Source organism: Ixodes scapularis, unplaced genomic scaffold, assembly GCF_016920785.2.
Source record: "Ixodes scapularis isolate PalLabHiFi unplaced genomic scaffold, ASM1692078v2 PGA_scaffold44__24_contigs__length_19508400, whole genome shotgun sequence".
Lineage (NCBI taxonomy): Eukaryota > Metazoa > Arthropoda > Arachnida > Ixodida > Ixodidae > Ixodes > Ixodes scapularis.
This window is the reverse complement of record NW_024609873.1, coordinates 8493438-8511924: the sequence shown is the minus strand read 5'-3', so window position 1 is coordinate 8511924 and position 18487 is coordinate 8493438. Positions and strand designations below refer to the sequence as shown.

The window sequence follows — 18487 nt, the reverse complement described above, 5'->3', positions numbered from 1 at the left end:
GAAGTGCTCCGACTGCAAACCGAAACTTAAAAACCCATCAAAGTTGTGCGGTTTTTCAGAAAGCTGTAAACTGTAGTGCATGCCTTCTAATGCACTCCAATTTTTTATTAATGTTTTTCCATGATGCTCAGCAAGTTTTCAAATGAAACCATGCCCTTAAACTCAATATTTAAAAAATAATTATGCAATAATAATTAACATCTTAATTATCCCAAACTTAAAAAAAAATTTTAAGTAGGCCCCTGGCCTTGGACCAAAACAACTCGAGCCTTTTTTTGATGCGATGCATAGCTTTCGCAATATCGAATTTGTCCACCTTTCGTGAAACACCCTGTACTCCAAAGGCTGCTTTACACACTTTTGACTGTTTACGACCATGTGCCTTAAAACCTCCTAAAATTGCTTACGACGAGAAAACACACTTGTGCCATCTGTTGGGTAACCATTAAATGCTTGACATTTCGGTATATATGTCCTTTTTTTTTTTTTGCACATCATTCTTCTTTGGCTTGAGGAACAGAAAAAAATAATGTTATAAATGACCTTTTCTCATAGAAAGCATGTAGCAACGTATGGTCTCGCAAATACCACAAAACCTTCGTTCTAGTGAAGTTTAGCTCCAGGGTCACCTCATAGGTAGCACCAGCGTGTGTTTTCTCGTCGCGAGAGATCGCAAGAACCCGGTCGTAAGCAGACGCAAGTGTGGGAACGGGCCTTGATGCAGAAGGAACTTTTTCTGTATCACAAACCTCCGGCATTGTGGTGAGAGCAGCGACGCTCTCATTCCGCGAAACTTTGAACATTGTCTTTCAGTCATTTTCGCAGCTTGCAGTAGATAGAGCGACGATCCGAGACCTTGCCAAGGTACGATCACCAATCGAACGTCACGGATCTCCTCGCAGGAACAGCTCAAGGAGGAGCTCCACATTCGTACAACGCAGCTGGACGAAAGCCTCTTGGTGGCCGAGCAGAGAGCCTCCACGGTCTCCGTCCAGCTGCAGGAGACGCTTCGCAAGATGGCCGAAGTCGAGGAGGACCGTCTCCGACTGGTCGACAGGGAGCGCTCCCTGGAGGCGGCCAGCGAAGAGGCCGATGCCCGCGTGCGGCGGCTGGAGGCGGCCAATGAGGAGGCCCGGCAGCGGGTGCTGGACTTGGAGGCGGCCATTGTGGACAAGGAGGAGAAGCTGCTGAGCGAGATGAAGCAGGCGGCGCACTCTTTCTCGGCGCAGATGGAAGAGACGGAGGCGGAGCACCGGCAGTCTGTGTCGGACACGATAGGTGGGTGCCGCAGGGTTGACCGGAAGTTTCCAAGCTGCCAAGGGTGCCTCAGTTTTCATTAGTCAGCGCTCTATGTCACCACCTGGCCCACTTACTGAGCTGTGCTTAAAGGGACACTGACACCCCCCAAAATTTTTTTTCAAATTTTTGCCAGGGGCTTTATTATGGTGTCGGAGGACTACCCAATTAATATTTTGCAACAGAGTAGCGTATTTTTTTAATAAAGCCAAAAGACGCAACTGCTCGAAACCGAAACCGAAACCCGACGGAGGTCGGAGAAGTGGAGAGAAGAGAGTGAGTGGCGGAAGTCACGTGGCTACACCCGACCGTGTGTTTTTTTGTTTTTTTTTCTCCTTCCCGGTAGCAGACGACATGCGGCGTACGGGAACTGTTCGCCGTGGGATTCTTTTGCAGTTATGTATGTTCCACTCGTCGTTCTGTACTCCAAGATGAGTTGTTTTGTACATTGAGGAGTTGGAGATGAGTAGCGAGTGCCCGTGGTGAATTTTGATCGGCTCCGAAAAGAATACACCCAAGATGTTGCGTGAAGAGCTGGCTCACATGTCCTGTGTCCAAAACAGAAGTGGCATTGTGCGACAGAGTTTCCAAAAGATCAACGGGATCGGGACCAATGGCTGGCTGCAATTCCTGTAGACCATTTACGGGCACCTCGGAAAGCGGACGCTGATTTATATGCTCCTTGCATTTTGTGGAAAAAGATTACATTGAGTTCGCAGGTGTCAAAAAGGAAATCCCATACCATTTAATTCAGCGACGTCTCGTCCACAACATTTGTTTCTTATTATTTTTTTTTTTCTTCAATGATAATTGTAAAAAAAACAAGAAATGTAGACATCAAAAAATATTTGAAAAAAGAAAAAAAAAAGTTTCACGGGGGATCGAACCCGGTCCTACCGCATGTGAAGGGGACGTCTTTCCCACTGAGCTAATGGGGCATACCAAACTGGGGGATCTTTCCTTGGTGATAATTCAGCTAATAAACTAAGTTGGAAAGTTTGCTGCCGATTTTCCTCTAGCAAAAGCACTCCCGGGTCGAAGTCGGGATGCACCACGCATTGGCAACATTCTCACCTAGTGAAGAAATCGTACGCGTGCATATTCAACTCGAAGTAGACACGTCGTGCTTGACGTTTGCGCGAGCGATGTCTTCAGTCACGAGAAGGGAGTGACGGCTCGGCGACGTCTTAGTGCAAATCGGCTTGGTGGTCGGGCATGTCGTACGGGATGAATACCAATTCTTTTGATCAGTCCCAAATTTCTCTTTTAACGGTAGACAGAATTCGCCGGTACCGCGAACGACAGTTCTGAAATAGAGGTCCCACGCCCGTCGTCCGCTGCCATCGCCGTCCCTGCGAGTCCCACGATACGCGAAACGACGCACGCACAGAATGCTTCCGGTTGTCTGTGGAACTTTTTTTTCAATCAACGTATTTGCAGCTTTTTAGAAGCCACAAAAAATGGGTTTCATATTTTTTTCTATTTTTAATACTGAGTGTGTGCCTCCAGTGACCCATGACTTTGATTAAATTTGGTGGTCGCATCGATACCTTAGAAAATGGCCCGTGACCGCGGAAAAGAGAGTGAGCGAGACTCGAACCGGCCAGTTCTTGATCGGCGGTTTTCAGGCGGAAAGAAACCGAATTTCGAGCTGCAAATTCTGTTCTGGGTAGTTGAGCTCTCATATGTCACGTACAACTAAAAACCTCGGAGAGCATAAATACCCTGTCAGTGTCCCTTTAAACGGACACTGACATCCCCTCCAACAAAATGTTTTTATTTTTTTGCCAGGCGATTTATTATGGTGTCAGGAGACACGCGGGCCCCAATCAATATTTTGCTACAGCGTCACATATATATTAAATAAAGTAAAAAAATGCAACTGCTCAAAATCGTAACTGAAACTGGATTGGGGGGGAAGAAGAAATGTAGTGGAAGAGGGAGTTGCCGCAGGGGTTTCCCTAGGAATTGAAACTAGGGGGGGGGGGGGGGGGGGGGTTTAAATTTTTAGAGGGGGAGGCACTGAGAATAGAGGAGCCATTGCGAATTAAGGGGTAGCCTTCAGAAAAACGAGGGGGTGTGTAGGGAAATCACTGAGTTGCCGGAAGTTACGTGGTTACACCCGATTGCGTTTTCTCTTTCTTCTTTTTCTTTTTTCCTTTGTTTTCTTGTTGTACGAAGCAGACGAAAAACGCACACATCGCATATTGCTTGAAAAACGTAAAAGTCAAGCACTTTGTGCTCGACATTTGCACTTTTTCTTAAGCTCTTGCCAATTCACATTTCTACAGCGGGCGATGTCTTCAGCCAGCAGAAGGGGCAATAACTCGGCGACATCTTCTTTCAGATTAGCTTGGTGGTCGGGCGCGTCGTATGGAATAAATCCTAATTGTTTTGATTGGTAAAAGATTCCTCTTCCGAAGCTAGACAGATTCACCTGTACCGCGAACAACAGCTCTGAAGTAGAGGTCCCACGCCCCTCGTCTGCTGCCATCGCTTAATCCACTTCCTTTAGCCGTCTAGCCCGTGACTTTTGTGATACAATGCCATGTTCAGAATTATGCAGAAAACGCACAGAGTGCTTTCGTTTCTTTGTGGAACTTTTTTTTTTTTTTCAGTCAATGTATTTGCAGCTTTTTAGAAGCCACAAAAAATGGGTATCATATTTTTTCTATCTTAAATATTGAGTGATGCCTTCGATGACCCACGACTCTTATTATATTTGATGTGTTTGTCTAAACCATAGAGAATGGCACGTGACCATAGAGAAGAGAGTGAGCGCGACTCAAGCCGGCCAGTTCTCGATTGGCAGTTTTCGAGCAGAAAGGAGACGAATTTTGAGCCGGAAATTTTGTTCTGGGTAGTTGCGCTCTCATATGTAATGTACAAAAAAGAAGCTTGGCGAGCATAAGTACCCTGTCAGTGTCCCTTTAAAGGGGCAGATTTTGAGATCCTCTTTTTATGGTACAAACTCAATCTATCTGCCCTAAGAATCATAAAAAGTAAAAAATTAAAACTATATGTGGCTTTTTTTCCTTACTAAAAGCATGATTAAATACTGCAACACACTCTTTTTATGAGATATATTTTATAAAATGGGTGTACTGCAACGTTCAGCCAAAATTTGAGGGGCAAAAAATGACATGTGTGCTTGTAATTTTGAGTTTTTAGGATATGCTTAGGGTGCATAGATTGACTTCACGTCATAAAGAAGATGATATCAAAATCCACTTTAATGCCCCTTTGAGGAGAGATGCGGGTCGAAAAATTGCCATATTTCACAAGAAATGTGACTGGGTTTTAAGGAGTATTACTATTCTTGAATCTTTATATTCTATGTATAAAAATTATACGACTTTTTATGATCGCGAAATTAGTCACACATTTGAAGCCAGAACAACATGAATTTAAGTCAGTTGGGTTTGCTCTGCATTTTCAAATTGTGACATCCGCTGCCATAACTTTTATGTTGAGAATTAGGCCTAGCCGTCTTCTCTTCATCGCAGTCCTCTTTATCTTCAAATTCTCACAAAAAATATTAAGAAACTTTTTTTTTTTTGTTTGACTGTTTAGAAGAGTGTTGTTTTACATCTATGGTAATATTTGAACTCGTTTTTCTCTATGTAATTTTGGGGCACCTTCACACTTGCACACATTGATTTTTGTCCTTAATATTGTCCTACCACAATCAAATTTAGCATATATGCTTTAGGATATTTAGAATTCAACTATCAAGGTTTGTTTAGTGTCAATTTTCAATTATTTGTGAGCACGTCTTTCTTCTTGTGTTTGTTGTTTTTCACACATTGGGCCTCTTCATAAAATAGGACCCGGACACATTACTTTTGTTATTCATTGCACTCAGTGGTTTAAAGGGAGAGAATTAGCTTATTTTACTGGGCTCTTTTAAGTGTGTTGCCATGCCCCGTGTGTCTGCAATAACTTTGCTTTTTTCTTTTGCATTTGCATTGCATTTAGAACACAAAAAACAAGCTAATACCAAATTTATTAAAAGGACATCCAGCACTGTAAACTGTAAAAATTTCACCTAGTTATTCATTTGAGCATGTTTGACTGCATTGAGGCTGAGTTTACTGAAAGAAAAAGAGCAATTGCAATGTTACATCCTGCAGAAACAAAAAAGCAGTCCCTGTAGGGACAAACATTTTTCAAGATATTTGTGTGGAAACGAACCTCAAGTTCTTCTAAATTTTGCTATGCAAAGATGACACTGAGTTTGAATCAAAATAGTAGTACTAAGCATCCTGAGCTACAATCGTGACTGACACAAAGCAGCTTGCATGCATACAGTAATGTGACACAAGCACTGTCTGCCTTTCTTCTTGCCCCTAGCAGACAGAGCGGAGCAGTTGGAGAACAGGCTCGCCGCAGAACACCAGAGAGACATGGAAGCCATGGAAACCGAAATGGCCGAAAAAGTGGCTGCCTTGGAAGAAGTGCACAAGCACTACCAGGGCATCCTCAGGGTAAGTGGAAAATTTACTCTACTAAAAGGGTGACTGCTAGTGCGACCAAAATAATCCCTGGAGAAGGGGAACAATAAGGACAAAGGACAAGCACAAATCTCCAAACACAGCTAGGTAACTGGTGCGCGACCGAAGAAATCCACCTTGTCCGCGGGTACCGAACCCGGGACCTGTCCATTTCCAGTGGAGCGCTCTACCAACTGAGCTATCTAGGGGTCAGCTCAGTTGGTAGAGCGCTCCACTGGAAATGGACAGGTCCCTGGTTCGATATCATGACCAGGCGGATTTCTTTGGTCGCGCACCAGTCACCTAGCTGTGTTTGGAGATTTGTGTTTGTCCTTTTTCCCTTTTGTTTCCCTTCTCCAGGGATTATTTTCGTCATTCTTGTTCAGCTCGCTTGGACCTTTGCATTTAATTGCATTTTAATTGCAACTGCTAGCTAGTGCTTATCATTTGGTTCAATTACATCTTGATCGGGAAGTGCGTTCCAAATAGAGCTTCTTGTAGTTTATTTAAAAATTCCACCCGCAGTTCTTATTTTTTGCTATTTCTTTTTAGAACTTGCTTACCTAGGCTGAAACAAAGCTAGTATACAATCATAGTTTTGCTGCACTTAATATAATGTTTCCAAAAGCGGTGCAGTGAGGAAAATGTGGAGCAATTCACCGAAAAATGGAGGACAGCTGACCGAATGACTGGCTCTCACCTCCCTTCATAGTGGGAAGGTTGTGAATGAGCAATATGAAAAGGCTTCAAGCAGCGTCGCAGCAATGTCGCGAGGTATTCGAAACATGGATTCGTCAAACGTGCCACATCACGTCCACTGGTCGTTGCAATGGCATCGAGCTGTGGTTGCCGCAGTGCCATAGGCCAACAAAGTGTGAAATGAGAGGATGGTGGTGCAGACGAGATATCAGTGGAAGGAAAACGCAGTTTCTGTAGCTCAATGTGAAGTGCATTAAAGGAAAACATGCAGAAGAAAGAGAGGAGCGGTTTTTTAGTAGTCTGCCGTGCTCTCAACCACTTCTTGGGAGCACATACTTGCACTGCATACTCACAACTCACTGGTTCTGCTTTCGCAACTGTTGTGCAGAAAAAAGAAGAAGAATTCAAAGCACTCCAAAGAGAGGTGGGCCAGGCACCAGCCGTCGACGGTGTGGAGCACAGTGGCTGGGACGAGGAGTGGGCCAAGGTGGATGAGGTGAGTGCTTTGCGGGTTTTATGGTGCCCACCTTCAGTGGCGTAGCTGGGGAGGGCTTATGGGCTGAAGCCCCCCTTCCTGGAATGCAGCCAGCCAGATAATATGCCTCTCCCCTCCCCCTTTTCCCAAATCCTGCCATTCCAACCCCCTTGTTTCAAAAAAATAAGTTCCTGGTTCTGCCACTGCTTGCAAGGCTACCTTTTATTGTATTTTGTGCTGATGTTAATATAGAAATACAATCACGTGACCGGTACTAGTACAATAGCTGTCGTAATGCTTTGTGGCACCTTTGGAATTAATCGTGCTAGCAGCGTCAGAGCACTACCCTTCTGGCCATACAAGCATGTTGCATTCCTTGTCTTGGGAAAGCAGGTTGTACCTTCTCACCGGCCATGAAACCATCTTTTTATTTTGCAACCGGTACTCATACAGCACCGGTGGCAGTGCTTTGTGCTGCTCTTGGAATATTGTGTTAGCAGTGTTACATGTTCAGAGTATCACCCTTCTTGCCCATACAAGTTCTATGCATTCCTTGTTTCGAAAAAGTGGGCCGTATACACCATTCCATCCAAAGTGCTGCCAGCTGACATTGAAGCCAGCAGCTAAATGATGCATCACCTATATAGTATGGTACTACTGTTGGCACAGCCATGGTATTCAAACAGTATAACTTGTGGTCTCGAAGTGCAATGAACTAAAGTCCTACCTTCCTGATTTTGATCCACTGGAGAGGATTAAAAAAATGGACCTTAAACGAATTGAAAGCACTATAGTATGCCACTTTTTCAGCTCTATTTTTATTGTTTTAGGCAAATGAAACAATTTTGGATCAAAAATGGTTATCAGTTCAAGCTTCTTTTCTTAAACTCTAGGTCTCTCGCATGACAGTTTTGAAAAGACTTGTTTCTGGGGGTAAGTTATTTATTTGTAAAAAATAAAGATCAAGGGGCCATATTATTTTGTTGCTTTTGGGTAAAGGTGTGGTAATATTTGAAACTTTGAATTATTCATAAATAGTGTTTTTGCTATCCAATTATGTTTGCAGCATACTTAATGTATTTGAGTTTTTCGAATATTTAAAAGTTGTTACGAATAATGTCTTCAGAATTCTGCGAGCACCAAACTTTTTCACTTCCCCACCGGTGCGAAGCAGTGAAGCTTCGCCGCTTTCCACTACTAGTGCACGAACGTCAAGTTTCGCAGCACTGCACAACAAGCTTCACTGCTTTGCACCGGCGTGGTAGCAAAATTTTTCAGAGTATTTGCAAAAAAAAAGATCAAGCTGTTTTCAAATCTATAGGGTACTTCACAAATCAAAGTGCTTCACAAATTTTTCATAGTGTGGGTTTTGGGAATATTTGAAATGCACAAAATTTCGCAATTTGAGTGATACGCTGTGTATCCATTTTCATCAGATGATTGGGGGGGGGGGGGGGGGGATCAGTGGCCGAGTGGGCTGGCGCACACCAGCTCGGAGCATGTGAAGCGAAAGCTTGCGCTGCAGAACCCAGGGATCCTGGGCTCAATCCCCGCCCCCTGCCCGTTTCGATTTGGACGAGCATCACACCGGCGTGCCTTCGTGTATCACTACCGCATGGCACATGTTAAAGTCCGACCTACAGAATCGTCTTCTACCGGGAAAAAAAAAACGGTTCCCAGTTTCCTTCTCTCCATTCCCTCTCGCCCACTTTTCCCCTCCTCTCCACACAGGAGCGGATCTCTGAACTATTCCCGGTAGAGACAAGGAGGTCTCCCTCTTTCTCAAATGGAACGGAGGAATTGAGGGAGAGTTTCCTTCTCTCTGCTTGTTGGTCGGCCTTTAAAGACCCCAGGCTAGCGGTTTGTACCGCACTGGCTGAATTGCTCATCCACAGCTGAGAGACCAGTCGTTCGTTGAGGCAGACTAAGTTCAGGCTGTATAAACGTACACACACCATCAGACAATATATTCATGAGATCAGTTTTTCCCAACAATTTTTGAAGTTGCGAAATTGACAATATTTAGTTACAAAAATTAAGTTGTTTACAGCATTTTGATTTGATTTGCAGTCAAACTTTAATATTTGTTTTCAATTTGCAGTAAAAATAAACTTTATATCTACACATTTGGGGAGAATCGTGCACCTCTCAATTTTTTTATCTGAAACACGTTCAGTCTATACGGTAAGTGTCGAATGGAATCGAGCCATGATATCAAGAGTTAAGCACTCTGAATGTGTATAGCGTATTCTGCCACGCTTTTCGATTAATAGACTGCCTCGCGTTCCCAGGAGGAGTGGAACCTGTCGTCGGCGGACCACTCTCCGACGCACAAGACGGCTCCGAGGAACGTGGCAGACAAGTGTCTTCAGCACACCCAACAGATCGAAGCCCTCAAGTCGGCCGTCGGGAAATACCAGTGAAGTGCCTCTTCATTTCTTTCAGTTTTCGTGCGCGAAATTCGACGCATCCGTGCAATAACTCGCTCATTTCGGAGTGCAGCCTCGTTGCCTAGTCACTACGAGTGGTCCAGCTCGCAAATAAGTGGGACCATTTTTGTCATGGTGATTCCGGTTGTGATCTTGAGATCGCTTTGATGGCTATTTGTTAATGATTGTGCTGTTGATCGGGAGGGGGGGGGGGGGACGGTGTTCAAACTTCGATTTTGAGGAACCCCCGTCTGTGTTGGAAGACAGATGGGGAAGGCCTTCCGATCTCGGCATTGATGCAGTAAATCAATACTATACACAAGCCTGCAAACGCTGGAAGCAGTGGTAATGCATAAACAAGAGAGTGTCTGCCTCATAATTAGGCATCAATGGATGACTCAGATCTGCTAAAATAGTACTTAAACAGGGAAAACACTTTACTTCAAAAGACACATAAATAAAAAAAAAGAAAATTTAGAAGTCTTTTAAAGGGCTTGAAGAAAACACACTTTTCTTAATTTTGCTGAAAAAAAAAAAGAAGAAATTAGCGCGATATTTACGATTGTAGTCAACATTTAGGTGGCACTTAGCCCCTGCTTTAGGCTCCACCCACAGAACGGTGGCCCCGCCCATTACTACTGGATTGGCTCGGCTGAATGCGTTGGCGAGCATGACATTTCCTGTCTCTGTGGTACCTGGAACACTTCTCCGACCGCTGTGAATCCAAAAAAAGCGGTCTCTCGATTTCCGCCCGACAACGTCACAGAAGCGTCACGCTGTCGCCGGTCGCAATCCTGGCGGTGTCCCAGCACCGGTGGCACTGGGACACCACTACTGGGACACCGCCGATCTTCACTGATCTTCCCGTTCGACGATTACACCATACTGCTTATGAACAGTCCAGTTGTTCTTGAGCAGTGTCTCTTCTTTTACACAGATTACGTGAATACCGTAGCTAATAATTAGGGGGCGGATGTAGCAAATGACGTGACAGAACTAATGGTCTTAGGCATAAATGTCTGTGATGATGCATTGAGCATTAATACGTTTGACAGAACCGGAATTAATACCAGATTGTAGTTTTGGAAACAAACATTGCGAGAGCAAATGCACACTCCTTCAAAGCGGCGCAGCTATTGGTTAAATGCAGCAATTTTTTTTTTTCTTTTTTCGACCAAACAGGGACGAGATTAATGACCTACGATGCATCCTGGGCTCTCGACAAAACAACAACGCCAACCTCACGGAGAAGAACAGCGTCAAGCTCCCCGAGCCCACCGAGTACGAGGTGTGTGTAGGCTTATTTTTCAAAGCGTTCCTGATGCTGCTTAAACTCTTTTGCAAATTTTGCAAAGGTGTTCCACAATCATAAAGTGCAAGTGTGTGTGTGCTATGTACACCCTTCCCAGTTAATAAGGAGTTCAAACGGATAAGCTGGGATTGGTCACTTGTGTGTTCAAATGCAGATTGAGGTCTCGTTAATATGGACACCTCCGTTCTCCCAGAAAAGCGTCCGTGATGGGAGTTGTCCATAACACTGAGACAAAAATATGTTTCTTTACCCAGTTCATCTCCGAAAATGGTGTCCATATAGTGGGGTTAAAGATGCACAACTGTACCTTCTCCTGGAATGGGACTATCAAAAGCTCCAGTGTATAATTTGTTGTCTTTGATCATCAGGTGAGCGACAAATGATGGCCACTGATCTAAAATACCATCTTCTCTTTTCAGTACCTGAGGAACATCCTGTTCGAGTACATGATGGGCAAGGAGACAGTGGTTCGTGGACGTCGTTTGCTTTTTCAAAGCCTCGTGGAAACCACAAAATAATATTTTGATTCTGTTATGATAGCATTTGATTTTTTGACTACTAAACAGACTAGCATTGTTTTTGGCGGGCTTAATTTTTCGAGATTATACATTTGTCTGCAAATTTTAGAGAAAATTTCTTAAAGAAACAACTTATAACTAACTTTTTTTTTTTAAATACTGCATTTATGTGGGGTCAACTTTGAGCACTTTTCTGTTCATGGCATGTACACTTGATGCTCGCATCACGCTGATGACATCACGGTTTTCATGTGACATTAGAGGCATTCTATAGGGTCACATTGATGTTACCATGACACAATGAGATCACGGTGTTCACGCGATGCCATCAGTGCGACGGTTGTCACATGGCACTGCGAGGTTATAGTGTCGTGTAACACTGTGACGTGACACCACGACATCCTGTCACATCATGTGACCCCACGGCATCATGTAGCACTGTGGCGTACATGACCCGACATCGCATCAGATGGTTACACGACGTCGCAGTGTCGCACAATGCCACGGTGTCATGTTATGTCACGTGATGGGGGGTGACACTACGAGGCCACAGAGGACTTGTAAACGCTATGCATTTAAGGTGCTCTTGGGGTGCATTAAAGTTGCGGGCAATTTTCCAATTGTTCGTGGTGTCCAGATAATCCAGAATTCGTTCTCCCCGCAGACGTTATCCAAAGTCATAGCTGCCGTGCTGAAGTTCTCGGACGAGCAGAAGACCCTGATATCGCAAAGAGAAGAGGCCAAACAAGTGCAGGTGAGTTCCGGGTCTGAGCAAATTTTTGAGAGCGTAGCGTTAACAAACGCCGGCCGCCATTAACGCCATCAAAACCCAATCTCTCCAACGACACACAGGGGCCTGATAGTGGGCATGTAAGAACGTTTTCACCTCTTAATGGGATTGGTGTTGGAATGCTTAGCCTGGTTCGCTTTCCCCGATCCCCCCACTACACTCCGTTCACCCCTAAAGGTTGGTTCGGGCATTTACGTTTAAGCATGTTCGACTGCGTGGCAACTCCTTGTAGGACGCACTGGCATCATCTGTGGGGTGGCTGTGGAGTTTACGTGCCAGTTGGCACAGAAAATGTTTTGCTTATCATTATTCCACCGTGGGCTCGAAATGATTTGGATAATGTTACAAGCGATCATTTCTCGTAGATGGTGCTTGAATTTTGTCTCGCAAATACTGCAAAACCTTCAGTCTTGCGATACCCAGATTGGAAATGCAAATACGTGACCAGCCTTAAGCTGACAGTGCAGTGGAGGCTACGCGCTCGCCAGACCAATCGGCCGCCTACATTCTATCGCACGACCCTGCACCATCTACACGTGGGTTGGGGCGGGAGCGTGATCACGTGGTGAAAGATAGACGGGTGACTGCTCAAAGCGTAAGTAGACTCATTAATTCAAAGTCCAGGAAAACACAAATTTTATTTGAATTATCAGAAATTCATCTAAATATGATGAAAGATAAAATTTTGATTTTCCCTATGAATGGCTACACATACAAAGCAGATATTTGATATCCTCTACATAAGCCTACTGATCATAAGCAGGTATGCCGCACAGGACAGCACAGGACAACTCAACAGAATTAAGTTTGTTTATCAGGCCAAGAAGTTGTCTAATGTGAACTATTAAGCAGTGGACACGTGAGCAATGGAAACAGGCACCGCATGTCAGTTTTCAGAGCAACTTGCGCGGACGCTGTTACATGGACCTTTGCCATGCCGCCACATCACAGCGTCCGCACAAGTTGCTATTGAAATTTCCGTGCCCGTTTTCATAGCTCATGGTGCCTAGAGTCACTGTATGTTTGTTTGCCAGTGTATCGCATTCAATAGCGTCCGCTGTTACAGTTCAGTTTTGGCTTTGATCGGCCATTTTGGCGCCAGAATGTATAAAGGGTTCCGGGATGCCAACCCCCGTCTCCCAAGCAGACGCTCTGCAATTGATCACCAAAGCTAGGACACGTCCAGGTCGGGACGCACTACATAAAGTCACCAGTGAGATGTGGTTTTATAAAAACAATATTAATTGAGCTGCAAAACTTTGTAAACTAAAATTTTGTGAAAACATCATGCTCCTGTCATTTTGTGCTAATCTCCAGTAAAATTTCCTACAAAAAGAGCTTTCTTCGTTTGTTTTTATGCAAAAAGACATGCTTTCTAAAAACTCTTGGTGGCCACAGTAAAGAAAACAAGATTGAGCTGCCACCTTGGCGCCTAGAGTTTGGTAGTTTCGGTACCGTGGGAACATTCAGTGTCTCTAATGGTGCCCTACTTGGGCCCCGTAGAGTGCACTTCTCACCGAGCACCAGTGCACTGCGGAGAATCAGCACCCGCGGAAGCAAGCCCTGCGGGTGTTGCCTCTCTGCAGTGCACCGGTGCTCGGAAAGAAGCTCACTCAACGGGCCGCGAGAACAAAATTCCGAGGACACCAAAGCACTTCTTACAAGTTGTGAATGCGAAAGCATGAATGTCGTTCTTCCACTCCCTTATGTCGCCTGCAGTATACTGGCGTGGACGGCTACGTTTCGCTACTGCCAATATTGTGGCCGCCGACGATATAGATGCCTTCAGGCGCCGCCATGTTCCTCGGTGCCAAAAAGAGCAGAAGCGGTCGCAGCCCGCCACCCCCTCCGGCAACGCCTACCACGAGAATGGCGACCGAGTGCACATTTTCGGGAAGTGGCCGGAGCTCCCCCCCCCCCCCCCCTCCCCTCCTCCCCTCCTCCCCTCCGGCAACACCTGACACACTCTCGTGAAGCGGCCACCAATGGCTATGTAGGAGCCGTTTTGCTCAGCTAATGGGAGAATGGGCATTTCTTTCACGTTTTTTTTATTTCAGTAACAGATGCCACCAGCTCCGCTGCATGGGATAGTTAATGCTTTTGCATTAGAAAGTATAAATTACACATAAAGGCCGTTCCAATTAAGAGGATTATGAATGCATTAAAAACATTGCAGGGCAACCAAAATTTTTAAATTTGTTGGAATTAACCAGAAATATGTACTATCCCAATTTGAATTATTGCGAGCCTGCGTGTATGGCCTCCTCCGCACTGTCGGCTTAGGGGTGAACGGAGTATAGTGTGCCTGTTGGAGTGGTGAAGGATGGTTTCTGCAGATGCGACGACTGCTTAGTGCATTGGCTAACGCAACTCTTGCTTCCTCGTAGATGAAGTCCTGAAGAGAGGCCCTGTGCTCGCTGGCCGAAGTTACTAGGTAACACTGCATCCCAGACATTCTCTCGAAATTGGCAGTCGGCGCTGAAAAGCAGACCTTGCTTTCGGCAGTATACCAAATTTAGTGAGACATGTTGTTAAGCTAATTGGTGCATGGGGCTCGGGAAACAGTTAAGCGCAAACAGAGACGGATGTGAGGAAGGGGACACAGATGAGTGTTTGTCATTGTCCCCTTAAGGAAACAAATTTGACGTTCGTGTTTAGACAGCGTAAGGTTGGTCTGCCTTTGAGGTACTACGACACTAGTTTACGCTATTAGCGAGAAATTTGGCCGGTGCAGTACGGTTTTCAACGTGCATCAGGCAGTATGTATAGCGATATGCCGATACGTGCTTATCCAGATTGAAACGGCAGAAGTGGGGATTAGACCTAGGATTGGGGGGAGGGTCTGGTGTCACCTTTGTGTGCGTCTCTGTTTTCACTTACAAGTTTCATAAGCAGTAGTGTCAGCATGTGGCCAGCAATACTTGATCAATAATAAACACTAATGCAGCTGCAATTGTAACAGCCCGTCTTGGCAATTAAGATGCTATGTGCGCATTCGCTTATCTTCCCACTTTTTTTGCGACGTGAAAGTGGCACAATATTTTGTTTTTGTATCGGAGGTTGTATTTTATCGAGGTGTAGTTTGCAAACAAACTCGACTTTCTAAGAAAACCATCGTACAGCTCAAAACTTTGATGCTTTCACCTTTGCGCGTTTTTTTTCGTAGAAAGGTTGGTCACAGGAGAAGCTACCTAGTACTTTCAATGATAAATCGGACAAATGCAGTAGTATTGAAAGTGCCCTCATACTTTTTGACAATTTTCTTTTGTCCGTAGCCTTTCGCTACATGCTCTACAAAGATTTTTTCTTGGGGCTGATGTGGCAGTATCTGTCAAAACTGGTTGTTATCCCAGTACAAACTTAAATCATTTAAAGTGATTTCTTCGAATGAAATAATTTGAAGAGTATTTCAATTACGAAGCTTTTGTCAAAAAAAATTTACGTGAGCTCGATCATGCCGACAAAAACAGGGAGCACAGAATGTGTCCCGCACAAACCTCACTCCGTGTGGGGTTTGGGCTAGTTCTTTCATTGTGTACCACAGATGTTAGCCAGGTCAAGACCTGGCGAATGAGCATGCCGCACAGGCGCTACCTTACGTGGCTCTTTCACGATACGCGACGTCAACGAGGCGAGCGGTCACACGATATATGGTACGACGTCGTGCCGCCCCCATCGGCATTTCCTGCTGGGACCGCAGTGCTTGCAGATTAGCTGTGCTGCACAGCTCGGTGGCCTTTGCATGCAACTGCCACCACACCTACCCAGGTTGGAGCCCCACTGGGACACAAGCTTTATATATAACCTTATTCTCTTAACCATTTGGGATGAGTGGAGCTTGTCTGCTTTCCATGTTTCATGCACTCAACGGTTTTGGACGACCCAGGCTTGCTCATGGCTTGGTTTGCAGCTCTGCCAACAAATGGCAACACAAATTTTTTTTTTTTTTTTTTTTAATTTTCTTTCCATTTTGTCTGTGGCTATCGACCAGTGTCTGAAATACTAGCCCCCAGTGATAAAAAGAGAAATAGTAATCTCAAATGCAGGCTCAATTGTGAAGAGAGGGGCTAAACATAAAACAAGATTTTCACTTTTTACGGCACTCGTGGCATCGGTGTTGTTGTTGGTGCTTTGTGACTGTATTTCTGACGTTCTTGCACTACAGTGTCCGAAGGTTTCTGAAAAAACAAAGTCTTGCAAAACTTGCAGCCCCCTACTGTGTCATGGCGTCGGCATAAACATAAATGGCGGCGCCCATGGAACAGAGGAGACACTTGTCTATAGTTGATGACAGGATAAGGGTAAAATGGAAGTTCCTTCCACCTCTCCGTTTCGCCAGAGGAAACGCTTGAGAGGTTGCTTCCTCTCCAGCATCCGCTGCTCCGCTAAGGGGGGAAAGAGGTGGGAGGAGCTTCCACTTTACCCTTAACCTGTCACCGACTATAAAAATTTGACGGCAAGAAATTTGATTGTGAAGACGCTAAGCAGTTCAGGTTCAGGAAATTCCTAAAACTCAAAACGGTTAAGGGGTCAATGGTGTATAACACCCCCAGTGTGTTGCTCATTCATGTCGCTCGTTCATGATGCTCATTCGCGACATTCGCTCGTGTCGACCATTCATGATGCTTGTGCATAACAACTTCCTCATAAAACACATTCTGCGTTAAATGCTGATCTGTTGTAACCGAGAATCACCGTCAGGCTACTTTCGACAGGAATCTTTGCAAGTGCCGTGCCATCTGCTCGTATCTGCCAATCAGAGGGACCAGTTAGAAGACACTTTAATTAGGACTGTGACCACGAGTAAACTTGATCACGGTGCATACTGGACTTTCTGGAACGACGTTATAGATTTTTACATGTCCTCCCGGTTTGAACCATTCCAACTCTACTATCCTCGTTCAACACATTGCCTCCGAGGATGTTCCACAAATTATTCACGTGCAAGTTCAGAAGTAGGAAAACAATAAAGAAGCAAGGGAATCGAGGATGACGACTTTGTTTACACACCACTGTTTCCATAGTGGCATATGTACATAATAGTAAACTTCAGGAAAACGTCTATACCAGTCAACAGTAAGCTTGCATGAACAAGTATGTAGTACTGTTAGTATGATGGTAAGATAACAGCATGTATATAAAGCATGCTAGCTCTGTTCGAGGCTCTGTTCGTTACCTCGAAAAATGGCAGAGAAATTCCCTCAGCACCGTAACTGGGAAAAAATTGGCAGAGAAATTCCTTCCGCAGAACGGCTATTAAAATGGCTGCGACGCACCAGATTGACTGCGGCCCGCACGCCACAGCACCGCTCTTTAGCAGCAGGTGCGCCGCTGTCCAGAGCTCGGCCGGCCGGCCTCCGCAGAGGCTGCTCAGCCTAACTCTGCGGAGGAGAGCAGGGCGCGCAGCTCGTAGGAATACACTATGCATATGTATGCTTTTGCATTCCTACAGATAGTCCTCCTGTAATTTTTTTTATTTTCCCTGTCTCCAGTTTTAGGTCATTGGGGCTCAATGTTTTAAGGGTGAAGGACAATTTCACGCGGTAAATTTGTGCACCCTAAAAAGTAAACACCAACCTATGCTTGAATTGGAGAATCTGGCAGAAGCTCGCTTAGCATGTGAACTTTTTCGCACATTTTCTCTCGTCCTTTTTTCCTCAGGCACTGCAATGGCATCCAAGGCTGTCGTCGTCAAATGTACAGAAAGTGTGAGGGCCGTGCCCCTCCCCTCAACCTCCAGAGTTCTTGCCGGTGAAAAAAAAAGTGCTTCCCTTGTACGATAACCCGGGGGTGTAAAGAGAAAACAGTGTTTTTGCTGCACCGCTTGACAACACACCATGGTTCATGTTACCTAGGTTCTAGTTTTTATTGATGCAATAAAAGTGGCGATTCTTTAAGCGGACGTTCAGCTTGGTTTTCTTTCGACGAGTGCTCAGCTGAATTTAAGCTCGTGTCTGCTGATACATATTAATTTACATCAAAGAAGCAAGACCGAGTCTACCGAAGCTCCCATACTATTGAACGAGTGTACTTGTAATAAATAGCTCGGAGAGATGCAACAGGCTGATTAGATATACCTCGAGCACACAAGGCTATTTATTTTATTTATAAATACTACATTCTCCAACTTGGAGATATGGTAGGAGTGAAAAACACTTCAAATATACAAAAACTGTCCAACGGCCGACAGTGCCTTAAAGACCGACGACCAGTTCGCGCTTTCCACTTTTCTCTCCCCCTTCTAGCGTGTCCACTGTTGCCGGATTCGTCCTCCCCCATGCTGAGGAGGATCTTCTTCCTTGCAAAATCTCAAGAATGGGCTCACATATTTATACTATTCAAAGCATAAATACAAAGATCAACCACATTCAATTAATATAATAAAGCGACAAAGACAGTGCACCAGAAGCAAAAAAAATATAGGGCCTACAAACCACAGACACAGCCTGCTAACACAATGCACACTGAGCAGGGG

At 44.9% G+C, this 18487-nt stretch overlaps 1 protein-coding gene across 5 annotated transcripts in view; it reads left to right on the top strand.

The window, feature by feature from the left end:
- The window catches only part of LOC8028195 (golgin subfamily A member 4), a 63914-nt gene extending 46000 nt beyond the window's left edge, over nt 1-17914 (top strand). For 2 of the 5 annotated variants that reach the window (XM_040501180.2, XM_029994861.4), the window contains 8 exons: nt 903-1278; nt 5653-5783; nt 6877-6984; nt 9255-9382; nt 10575-10680; nt 11124-11171; nt 11887-11976; nt 17674-17914. In XM_040501180.2, coding sequence (XP_040357114.1) covers nt 903-1278; nt 5653-5783; nt 6877-6984; nt 9255-9382; nt 10575-10680; nt 11124-11171; nt 11887-11976; nt 17674-17724 — 1038 coding nt within the window. In that variant the 3' untranslated portion in view covers nt 17725-17914. Of the gene's footprint in view, nt 1-902; nt 1279-5649; nt 5784-6876; nt 6985-9254; nt 9383-10574; nt 10681-11123; nt 11172-11886; nt 11977-14399; nt 14447-17673 lie in introns of all 5 variants that reach the window. The other 3 variants (XM_029994862.3, XM_029994860.3, XM_029994863.4) reach the window with 2 other exon arrangements.
- Nucleotides 17915-18487: the final 573 nt, after the last annotated feature.